The sequence below is a fragment of the Elaeis guineensis genome, chromosome 7 (genome assembly GCF_000442705.2).
Source record: "Elaeis guineensis isolate ETL-2024a chromosome 7, EG11, whole genome shotgun sequence".
Classification (NCBI taxonomy): Eukaryota; Viridiplantae; Streptophyta; class Magnoliopsida; order Arecales; family Arecaceae; genus Elaeis; species Elaeis guineensis.
This window is the reverse complement of record NC_025999.2, coordinates 3,452,454-3,465,029: the sequence shown is the minus strand read 5'-3', so window position 1 is coordinate 3,465,029 and position 12,576 is coordinate 3,452,454. Positions and strand designations below refer to the sequence as shown.

The following is a 12,576-nucleotide window of genomic DNA, read 5'->3' as shown; positions in this document are numbered from 1 at the left end:
TGGGCATTGATGGCTTAACTGCAAAATAAGTTTCTGTTCGGAGTTACTTTCGATGGAGATCCTCTAGCATTCAAGACAAAAAACTAGGAAATAGGAGGGCAAAAATGAGCAAGAGAGAGTTAAGAGCATATCCTAGAGTCCCCTTTGGCCTTCTATTTATAAACAGAGACTAAGATGCCGTAAGAAGAAAGTAGAATAATGCTGTTACTCCTATCTTATCAGATAAGATATACATGTTATTTTCTGCTTTATCTGGTGAGATATGTTTGTTACCTCCTACCTTATCAGGAATGTCAGCTCGGATCTAATTAGCATCTGGCCGATCTGAAGATGGTCGGCATCAATCTAATCAGTGTTTGACCAATCTAGAGATGATCGAATTTGATCAACATCGACCGATCTGAAAATAATCAGATTTGATTGATGTCTAGCCGATCTGAAAATAATCGAGTTTGATCGACGTTCGATCGATCTAGAGATAGTCGGTTTGGATCTGGTCTACGTCTGGTCAATGTGGAAATGGTTGGCTTGAATTTGGTCGCTGTCTAGGCCGATCTGGTCTTTAGGAGCTTGACCTTTGGATGCTCAGCTTTTTGGATCTCAGCCTTTACATATTCGGCCTTCATCTCGGTCTCGAGTTTGGTGGCTCAGCCTTGGGCTTAGTAACTTGGTCTCAGGCATTATCTTGATCTCGACCTCGAACTTAATAGTTTGATCTTTGGCAACACCTCAGTTTTGACACTTCATGGATTTATTGATCTACGAAAAAGGAGCAAAATGATGGATGGAGGCTAGAGAGCTTCTCATCATGAGATCTTGGGCCACGCAAGTCTCTCTCTTTTAGAGCTTATTTTTTTTGGCATCTTCTTAGTCTTATTTATATAGAGGAGGAAGCATAGATCCGATTTAAAGACAAAAATCAAGAAATTGCTGTAACCTCCTTATCTATATTCAAATCTATTGTGATCTACTTTCTTATTTGGAGCCTGCAAAGAATTCAATTTTTGAATTTAAATCTTTTCAAAACCTCTTGCCATATATCTATCCTTGATACAAAGGATATAACCATACCACATCAATCCTGAAAGTGTTATATATTTAAATATTTGTATTTACACTTGGATCTTTGGAAATCAGCTACTCTTATACTTGCATTATATCTTAGGAGCATGTATTTGGTTTCTATTGCAAGGACTATACTCTAGTATCATATGGGAGTTTGTCCTTCTATAGCCCAATTTGCTGGTTCCATGAGAATGTTGAAAGCCTCTACTTGAAGGGCGTGGGAATGAACTACTTTATTAATGACACACCTCTGATTCGAGATCGCGAGCTAGAAGTTGCAGCAACCATCGTACACTCATAGAGAACTCTTCCTACAAGTATATAAGGCATCTCTTCATGATATCACAAAGCAATAACAGAATAAATAATCAATAAATTAACGTTCAAATATAATTTAAATAATAAATCAAATATCTTATTAAATAATATTCTATAATTTACTATCAATTTCAATAATTTTATTATAAAATAAAGATATCAAATTCTGCTTCTAATTTGCTCTCTAATAATGATCTCCAAATTAAGTTAATCATTTGAATCTGTAAAAATAATAAAATATAGAATAATGAGTTAGACAATCCAATAAGCAATGAATATTTTGATTAGATAAATCAAGTAATAATAATATAGTAAAAATAAGCATGCAAGGTATATCAATTTAAAATCTGATTCATATATATAATATTTTTCAAAGAACAAGCATATGAATGCAATCTTTTCAAAATTCAATTTTATTCATAAGTTGATTTCTTTCAAAACAACGCATTCATTTCGACAGCCATGAACTTAATTAAAGTACCACTATATAATTTTCAATTATAAGATATCAAAATATCAGTACATAACCTCCATTGGTAAAATATCAAAATACCAGCATACAACTTCAACTAGTAAGGTATCGAAGTACCAGCATACAACTTCTATTGGTAAGGTATCAAAATATCAGCGCACAATCCTTATTAATAATATATCGAAATATTAGCATTTAACTCTCACTTGCAGGATCCGCTATATGGTCAAGCTACGAGTTAAAATTCATCTCAAATCAAATATTTTTTTTTATTTAAATATAAAAAGTCATAAACCAAATGATATCGAAATCAATCGACATAATCTATAGCAAATTAAATGCATTCAATTATAAATCATTTGACATATCGAAAAGAAATATATTCGACAACCCAAAATATTATGCATCAAATTTGTAAATCATAAATAATTCAATATAAAAAATATTTTATAATTTACTAATAAATCTAGAAAAAGTAAAACAATCTTACACATATTTCAATGAATCTACATAATTCTAAAAATTTTTCTTTTAAAATATTTAATTTATAGATCATATCGTAATATTTTGCTTTGGACATCTTCATATCAAGACTATTCTCCTATATAGAATTGAGCCGCAATAATTAAAAAGAATATGAGTAACTATAGAAAGATAGAATTGATAGTGGTGACATTTAACGATCCAAGTTAGTTTGATCATTGTAACTTTATCCAATCGAAATCAAATTAGGATATAGGTGGTTCAATAGAGATCGAACATGATCAAATCAATAATGTCAAACAAGAGTCAATATGAAGATTGGTATGTCATCCGGTGATCAAAAATCAATTCCATCAAATAACATTATTTAATCAAGATCGCTTAAGTTGTAAGAATTCGATAGAGGCTAACAAAAATTAGATCCTATGATATTTAACAAAAGCTCAAATGGTATGGAGCCGTCTGACCTATAAGGTGATCGAAGTCTCTCTATTGGATCAATTCGAATTCAAAGAAATAGAGTCGACGTCCCTTTACTAAGTTCATAAATCTAGAGAGAGAATGTCAAAGAAGAAAGAAATTAATAAGATGGAATAAAGTAGATCAAGTGATAGTGCCTGGCATCCTAATCGATCCAATCAAAATGATCAAATTATGATGAAATTAGTATATAAATAGTTCAATAAAAATCATGGATGATCTAATCTAATAGTAACCAATCTTATCAAGGTAGGTGTCGGAACACTATCCGACTATGGATCAGGATCTCTTCATTAAAATCGATCTAACTCATCAAAATTTTTTTTTTATTAGATCAATCTTAGAGAGATAACCTTCATAGATAAAGAAACAATTTTAAAGAGAGAAACTTGTAGAAAAAAAAAGTAAAATTTTCTAGAGAGACAAAGTAAAGAAAGAAAGTAAAGAGAGTAGATGGAGAGAGAAAGTAGGAAGAGAGACGACGGTGAGAGAAAGAGAAAAGAGAGAGACTCTTTTATTTATTTATTTATTTATTTATTTTATTTTTTTTTTCCTTTCATTTTTTTTTCTTTCTAGAATAGAGGACACTTGCTCCCTATTTTCCCCCGAATAGAGGAGTGCACCTTATCGACGGCAGCTATGGCCAGCGATGTAGACCATAATAGTGCAAACAGAAGCTGTCTAACCGACGGATGATGGCGACAATTGGCATTGAAAAATCTAAAATTATTATAGAAAAATAGGAAAAATTTGGGATTCATCTTTTTTAAGAAAAATCCAGCGATAACCAACTAGAATTTAAGGTCCAATGACTAAGGAAGAAGGAGAAGATGGTCAGTCAAAGATTGCTGGCCGTTACCTAGCTTTCTCGCGATGTTTAGACTGAAATGCGATGGGCACAGTGATGATTTTTATGAAGAAAACTCCACGATCTCCTTCTTTTGGGGTGTCGATCTTTGCCGAGAAGAAGAGGGAAACCTTCTTCCCTTCAAATAGGATCAGAGGGGAGGAGTTCAACTCCTTCCTGACATCGATTTTGATTCCGATTAAAAGTCAATTGGAAGAAGACAACTTCCAACGGGAATCTCCTCTCAAATTTTTTCTTTTTTTCCCCATCGCCTTAAGAGTCATGTGGTCCGTTTTAGCTGGGTTGGGTATCACAGTTAACTGACTTATCATATGGGGTGGGGAACGTGAGATAATATCTTGGTGCCTTGGCCCCTTTTTCTTGGGTGTTAACTGCACTATACCAGTATATTGGGAAGGGCCTGACTACAAAATAGAATGTCATAACTTAAAGTTCTGGAGGAAGGAGAGGAAGGTTATAATGATTGAATGGGAGGAACACTTTTTATGTTATTTATCTCTAATGGATGATACTATATCTTCCCAGCTGGATCTTGTGTGCAAGGATGAAGGGGCCGGTGAATTATTTGTGCCATACTACAGCAAGGGGTGTTCTGGATAGGCAATGGATATGGTGGCAGGCATGCTATTTCAGGAGAATGTGCTGATTTGGCTTCATGGTCAACCAGACTTTATGCTCAAAGAGTCCCAGATGGAGATGCCTATAGGTGATGTGAAGAAGAACGTTCTGAATGGCTTCAGATATCCTTGCCCTGGTTGGATGCGGAAAAACCCTGAAATATTTTGTATTGGGCCGGTGGCCTTTCCTTTTGCAGTTGGGTGTACAGGTGTAATTCTTCAGTGTATGTATAATTACTGTAGGTTTAAGGCTGTAAAACTTTCCTTTTTATAACTTACCAAAAAAAAATTGTCCAGCTAGAACATATCCAACAAATTTAGAAGGATGCAATCAACAATACTTCAGAAATATAAAGACCATATGGTAACATAGGTATATGACGCTATAAGCCAAGGTTTTACCATTCTAATAAGCCAGTGCCCAATGGCACCTACCTTGGAACAGGTAAAATGTATGTATTTGCATCAAGTAGAAAGGCCCAAGTTAGTTCTCTCAGAACCTTATCTTGGCATCTGAGGGCCCATTCTTGTAGATAAATATCAAAAAAAAGTTTGTTACTTTTCCATTAACCAATTTATCTTATATTTTTCTATATGAATAACTTATTTTTCTATGAACAGCATTTATCCATAAAATAAAAAAAATTATTTCTCATCAATTGAAAAAATAATTTTTTTTATTTTGTTTCTAAAACATCCCTAACTCTATAATAATATAATAATTTAATAACATAATAATGATAATATATATATATATATATAATATTCTAATATAACATGTTACTACTTATTATAGTATAATTTATTATAATAATATAATATATTATTGTTATTATAATATATTATTATATTATATGATATTATCTTATTTTATAATAGATTGCAATATTAAAATGAAGTAGTTATTATTTCAATATATCATTGTAACATAATACAATTTAATGTAATATATTATAATATATAATATAACATAATACAATAATATTTGTATAATAAAGCATAATATGGAAATATGGGTAGAATCTTAACAACTCACCCAAAAAGTAGTGACGCAAATGAATATAGGTGATAGACTCCACTCATTTTCCAATGTATAAAAGCTTTTAAGCTCCAATGAATGGGCCTAAGATGAACCAAAATACAGCCGGACCAGACAAGGCCAATCCCTGTGATCAAATCAATTTGGGAGCTCATTCAAGCTGCCAAGCCTGGTTTAACCAAAGAAACGAGAACCACAGGATCTGGGCTACTGCTCCAATATCCTAGACACAGGCACAGGGACTCCTTTCGATCAAGTCATACGCATTAGCTTGCAGCAGCACTTGCCTAGGGAACTTCCGGAAACAAAAATCCAGACTCCCCCATGTTCCCCCCTGCACACAAACAGTACATAAGCATGAAACACATGCTCTACTCTTGTGCAAAATGACACCTCGAAGCACTCCCAAACCTTGACTCCAAACTACAATTTGATGCTTCCAACCTAGACAAAAGTCTGCAACTTAATTTATACATAAAGCTTCGCACGTGCCTGACGTTACTACACGTGCAGCATAGCTTGGATACAGATTAAACTTGAATGCCAGTAAGGTCCACTGATTGCACTACTAAGGTTGTTTATCCAACCAGCCTGGGCTTCCCCTTCTTTTATTTGGTCGAGGGGCTATCTAATTGGATTGTCCAGCCTAGTAGGACCCCCAGCATTGATGCTCTCGATAGAAACCCAACTCATCTTCAAGGACCATCGAGCTTGCTACCAGATCAACACCCATGCCCTTTACTGACACTAAAAAGATTCTAAGGGCAATTCCAAAGAGTACTTTCATGGTGCAAGGGACCTATAGGACAAAATAAAAAGCTCCAAGGATATTTCATGTATTATGTCGGTAAGGCTGAGGAAAGAATGATCAAAATGTCATTATTAGGAAGCAGAAGGGCAATTTGTAGAAAGCAATCACCAGAAACTGTAGCAAAACGTATCGAAGCAAAAGTAGGAAAGAGTTTAAGTTAGAGATTTTAGCGCCTTTTCATTTTGTTTTTAGGAATATAATAGTTTCTTTGGAAGTCAGAAGAAAAAAGAATTTAGGGATAAAAATTCCCAATATTAAGAGAGAGGTAAAGCTGAAAGGCTGGAATTGAAGAAGTGTCTTTGAAAAATCAGGTGTCTTCCAAGCCACCACCAAGAAAAAGGCTCGCATTATCTTATGCAATTAATGCAAAGACTATTGCAATCATAACGAAAAGGAGTGAAACCCTCTGAATTATTAAGACTTCCCAAATCATTCTTAAATTAAAGGGGAAAAAAAATCTGAGCAAGTAGAAGTAAATGTTTGCCTAAGATGTTAGTCATACGATTCTCAAAACCGAAATGATGACTAATAATGTTAGGCACACTGCAATAACAGACAAATGACTTCCTGCCGATATTTCAAACAAAAGAATTTTCATAATGATCCGATGAAAGAAAGTGACAAGGCTTTGTACCTGTGTTTGATTTTTGATGTTTGACATGATATGGATGTTCCAAAAAATCAATGGCCACCTTGCCTGGCCCAGTTCCTGCTTTTAATCAAACATTAAGAGACCGGATGTTTCACATTTTGGACGAACCTTACACCCAGGTTGTATTCTATCGCAAAAGCATACGTTCCAGTTATTCAATCATGAAAAAATTTTAAAGGACAGACCTTTTGGTGCAATGGTAAGATTGCTCCATTATGATCTGGACATCACAGGTGTGAAATATAAAATTAGCCCCATGCAGGATAAAACTTTATTCGTTTAACTCTTCCTAAACCCCACATAGCAAGAGCTTTAAGAAACTTTTATAATATAGCACCTCTTACTCATATCTTTCATTCAGTGTCAGATCTCATTCCTTGTTATCTACAAAAAGGCAAGATAAAAATCTGGATTTCTAGCATATGATCCTCAGTTAATTCATCTATCACAAATACACTGATGTGTGGTTCCAAAGAACAGAGTAAAATCGGATCCAAGTACTGCCTTAATCAACAGGGTTGTCTAATGTTAACCGAACTGAGTTTTACTGCCATCACCAGGCATTTCATTTTCTTTTTTCCTTGTTTTCTACAACATTTATAACTTAATACAATCCCATGCTGGCAGGTTTTATAAATTTAACACTATTGATGGGATAGAGGCTTTCTGCCAATGTTTTATGGCTATTCTATGTGTTTTAAGTTCTATGGATCTACCTTAAGAATGAAATTTTAAAAGAAGATAATAAGAGCAAAGTTGTTTGGCTCACTCATGTAAAACTTGTTTTGAGTAATTGCATATGTATTACAATACTCTAAACCATTCAGAACACCTTAAAAAACCTAATTTAGCGATATAAATTTTTCCCTTCTCCCTGCCTCGACATTTTATTTGAGAACCCTCCCAATCTAGGAACCCATTAGCTCGATCTCTCAAACCTTTACCTGCCTATAATAGCAATAACAACAACAATAATAATAATAACAACAATTTATCTGTAAACATCATTACCCATCTGATCTGATGCACACCATAACTCACAATACCTGAACATAAGAGTGGGCTTCTGGGACCAGAGAAAAATCTAGATTTTCCAACAACCGAACAAGTCACCTACAGAAGGCTCAAAAGGCAACAAGCCCTCAACAGCAGATGAAATCTCAAGAAAGTTTCAGAATGTACACAGAGACAAAGGATTAGGAAGCCCACCAAACAGAAGAAAATAATCATCATAGATTCACCTAGAAGATTCCAACACAAACACCAATTATACTAACATGGATGATAATCTAGTGCGATTATTATTCATAAACATGATCAAGAAAAGAGAGATGATTAAAATTTACTTCTCCACTGGAGAGAGAGGAGATAATCAAACAGCAAATGCCAAGTTGAGATCAAACACAAGGCAAACAAATAAATCATCCCTCAAACTGTGATCAATCTCCAGCGATCTCTCTCCCCAATGCGACACAGGTTATTATCTACGAACCCTAAAAATGGGGGCTTTTTAAAACAGAGCGGATAAAGTTTACATTTTTTTTTTTTCCCTTTCAATCGAACAAACGAGAGGAAGAGGAAAAAAGTTTCCTAGCCTTCCTCTTCGCTCTCCTTAGCCTCTCCCGATCTGGACGACATAGACACCCTCGGGCTCTGGTTGTGGTGATTGACCTTGGCCACGCTCCGGAACCCGGGCTTGCCGACCTCCACCGTCTTCCCCCGAGTCTCCACGTAGGTAGCCGACCCCATCTCCATCTGCGCCACCCTCACCGCACCGATCAGCCGCTCCGGCAGCTCCTCCTCCGCCTGCGCCTCCACCAGGAATCCCATGTCGATCGTCACCGCCGTCACGTAGCCCAGCGCCAGGTGGAGGATCGCGTTGGCGATCGCCGAGCTCCCGATGTCGACGTCGATCTCGAGGTAGTTCTCCCCGCGATGGTAGTTGCAAGTAAGCGCCTTCCCCAGGAGGCAGGCGGCGTAGTTCCCCACCGTGGCCTTCACGATCCACGGGCCCTTGACGATCCGGTTGACGATCTTGAAGCGGGCGTTGCGGAAAGCGTCGTCGCCGTGGACGAAGTGGTAGAAGAGGGAGCCCGAGGAAATGGGGTCCTCAGTGGCGAAGTAGAAGACGGCGGAGTGGCACTCGCGGCCGGGGATCTGCAGGTTCACGGCGAAGAGGAAGACCTTGCGGGAGAGACCGAGTGCCTGGGCCCGTCGGAGGGCGGCGGCGACGCGGTTGTCCGGGCGGCCGAGGACGTTGTCAAGGCGGGAGGCGGAGCGGAGCCAGTCGACGCCAGCGGGCTTGAGGAGCCAGTCGCCGGAGGGGATCTTTTGCCGGCGGGAGAAGTAGTGGGGGCCGCGGAGGGCGAAAAGGTTGCCCGGCGGGGACGCCCAGCCGTTGGATCCCGTGTGGAGGTCCACGTGGCGCAGAGATCCGCCGTTGATGGCCTCCTCCCGCCAGTCGTAGGACTCCTCCCCGGACTCCGGTGTGGGCGCTTCGGCGCCGGGATTCTTCGTCGTCGGGCACATCTCCGGCTATGGCAGGTCTCTCTTTCCTTTTTCTAATTCTTTACCTTTTTTTCCCACACTCCCTCTTTCCTCTGGGAAGGTCTGCGTATCTTTTCATCCTGTTTCTCTCTCTCTCTGCCTGGAAGGCATCGATGTTTCGATATAAATAAAACAGTGGATGGCTCTAGAAGTGCCACCATATTCTAATGAAATTACGAAGATGCCATTGAGCGCAGGGACATGGAACATGGGCGATGGAGATTACCATGTGTACACTATTTATCTTTGTAGGTATTGTGCTATTAAACACCTTTTGTTTCCTATCTTTGTGCCGTCTTTAATTTTAAAGTTCAGCTTCTTTCTCCACCCAAAAAAGAAAAAAAAAAAAAAAAAAAAACACGTGTGTACTGCATTAATATCTGTTTATTAGAGGACAGCTCTCCTCGTAGCATGTCAAATATCGAGATTTTAATATATCAGACGCCTAACTAACGCTACACCACGATGGTATCCAGATGTAGACCCGGATCCATTGATCAGTTCGGACCCACCATCCATTGAGAAGGATGGTAGAGGTCAAAACCTCCACCACCTTGACCCCATAAGGTGGAAAATGGGTTCGGATCAGTCCAACTTTGGATCAGACTATTGGTTAGGTCTGAACAAAATCAAATCAAATTTGAAATCAAATATATAACCTATTATGTTCTCAGATTGGGCTCAAAGGTACTATTGGTCTGGCCTGAGCCCGATTATAGATTTGTTCCTCGGTCCGCTCGGATTCAACATATCCGAGAATCTCTAATACCCATGGAATTAGGGAGAGGGGCGCTAGAGTTTGGTTTTTCTCTTCTTCCTCTTCCTCTCCCACCCCTTCGACACCACAGCCTTAGGGTTCAACTTCTCTGATCCCTAGCTGATCCATGCCAGACCTCAGCAATCATCATCCAAGCAGCAGCGATATTGGAGGAGGAGATCAAAATTTGGGGACTCATGGATCAGATGGCCCTCATGGATTTGCCAGCCTTTCATGGGTTGAGAGAGAGGGCGAAGAGGCTGTTGATGGAGGGGGAATGGAGGAGGGCGTCAACATAGCGGCAATCGTCGAAGAGGGACTTGACAAGGTGGAGGAGAACCCAATGATTACAGATGGAATCGAGGCTGGTGCAGGCAGTGACCTTAGAGTGGAGGTTAGCGAAGCAAAGGTAAGGACATCGGGTTTGCCCAATTGGGCTGGGATTTGGGCTCGGACTGATTTTTTCTCAAAAAATGTAGTCTAAGCTCGGTTCGAAGTCTGAAAAATTATTTCAGACCAGGCTCGGATAGGGATATAGCCCAGCCCAGTCTAGCCAATTCCAGCCTTATACACCGCTTACCACCCCCTCCCTCGTCCCTCCATACATGGATGATAGTACCTGCATCAAGCCCACATGCCTCCCTCATCCTGTCCTTTGTCCCTCCTCTCTTCACATCAAGTTGGATATGGCCAATGTGGCCACGATCCTGTTACCATAGTAAGGGATGGAGAAGGCATGTCTAGAAGGCTGTCTCCCTCTCCTATTTCTCCTCTTCTCACTCTCTTTCCTTCTTGCCCTCCTCATCCCTGCCCCCCACCCCCTCTTCTCCCTCCTTATAATTAATTAAACACCACCATCGCCACCACAAACCTCCTACTCTCCCTTTCTCTTCTTTGCAACTCTAATGGGGAATCTAGGTTGGGGATAGGGAGAGGAGGTGGAAGTGAGTAAAGGAGGTAGCAGCGACGAAAAAGGAGAAAAAGATAACATATGTCACACTCTGAATCCAATGTCTGAGTTGGCCATGCAACACCAACGTATACTCCCTATGGCAAAGCCTTAAAGAATACATAAGATCTTAAAATCCATTATAATCCTCAAATTTTCATGAACATTGACGATCTCAATTCAAAATAAAATACTCTATACTAACAAATAATAAAACTTATTCAATTTATAAAACTAAATCACTCAATTGGTATTGCTGATGATGTATGCTTTATGTATTCAATCCATTTAACTATAATCCCAACCATAGTCCATACATACATTTTATAACCCCCCCCAAAAAAAAGGAAGGAAGATTGTGCGCTTCACAGCTTAGTAGAAATCTTTCCACATCCATACCAACATAATAATCTAATTTAAAAATAGTAGAAAATAATATCCGAGTGAAAAATATAATGCATAAAAGCTCACATCAAATATCCAGGATAATTCAAATATCTATATAAATATATATCAAATATCTATCTTATCAAAAGAGATATATTATGACATGCCAACAAATGAAACATTTATTCAATATTGATTTCATATATCTTATCATATATCCAGATTTGATAACATCTTTTTTTTCGACTTTGGACTACCCAAAATCATGCCCCAGTCTATGTTTGATCAAATTTTCATACGTAAGACCATGGAGGCTATTATAGACATGATAAGCTCCTAAAAGTTATTCCATGCATAAATCTTTAGAAGCTATCTTAAGTATAAGCTCCTAGAGATTATCCTATGCATAAGTTCATGGAGGCTATCCCAGATATAAACTTTTAAAGACTATCTTACACATAAGTCCATGGAGACTATCCAAACATAAGCTTCTAGAGATTGTCCCATATGTAAGCCTATGAAGACTATCCACATGACAAGGTTAGTCTAAACTATTGCTTATCCATTAGATTATTATATGTTAATTTTATCAAATCAATTTTAATTTAATGAGATATTCAAGATAAGCATATTATATCCATATAACCATATCATCAATCACTAATATATATATATATATATATATATATATATATATATATATATATATATATATATATATATATATATATATATATATATATATATATATATATATATATATATATATATATATATATATATATATCGTTAATAAATAATGCACTCATACACAAGAATCATATAAGAATAATATCATATCATGTAAAGCCAAATCCATCAATACGAATCCAATGATATAAAATCAATGATACAAATCTAATATATAAATCTATAAATAATATATATAATGATAATTATATACATGGATTCTTATCTCTATTGATGATAAACTCAATCAAATTATTTACTAGTCCAAACCTAGCATATCCAATCAATTAATATAATTTTAACTTCTCTATAATCAACCATCAGCATAAGAAATAATAAATTATTATTAGATTCCTATCTTCAAAATTCTAATATCCAAATTATTCTCAATCCTAAATTTTT

The 12,576-nt window shown here is 37.3% G+C and overlaps 1 protein-coding gene across 1 annotated transcript; it reads right to left on the bottom strand.

Annotated features, from left to right (window-relative positions):
* Positions 1 to 8,078: 8,078 nt before the first annotated feature.
* LOC105036405 (protein ENHANCED DISEASE RESISTANCE 2-like) lies at positions 8,079 to 9,450 on the bottom strand. The gene has a single exon (XM_073261126.1). The coding sequence runs from the start codon at positions 9,332 to 9,334 to the stop codon at positions 8,396 to 8,398; it is 939 nt and encodes a 312-aa protein (XP_073117227.1). The 5' UTR covers positions 9,335 to 9,450; the 3' UTR covers positions 8,079 to 8,395.
* Between the last annotated feature and the right edge of the window lie 3,126 nt (positions 9,451 to 12,576).

Coding starts and splice junctions, on each gene's coding strand:
- LOC105036405 (XM_073261126.1), bottom strand. CDS start 9,334: ATGTGCCCGACGACGAAGAATCCCGGCGCCGAAGCGCCCACACCGGAG.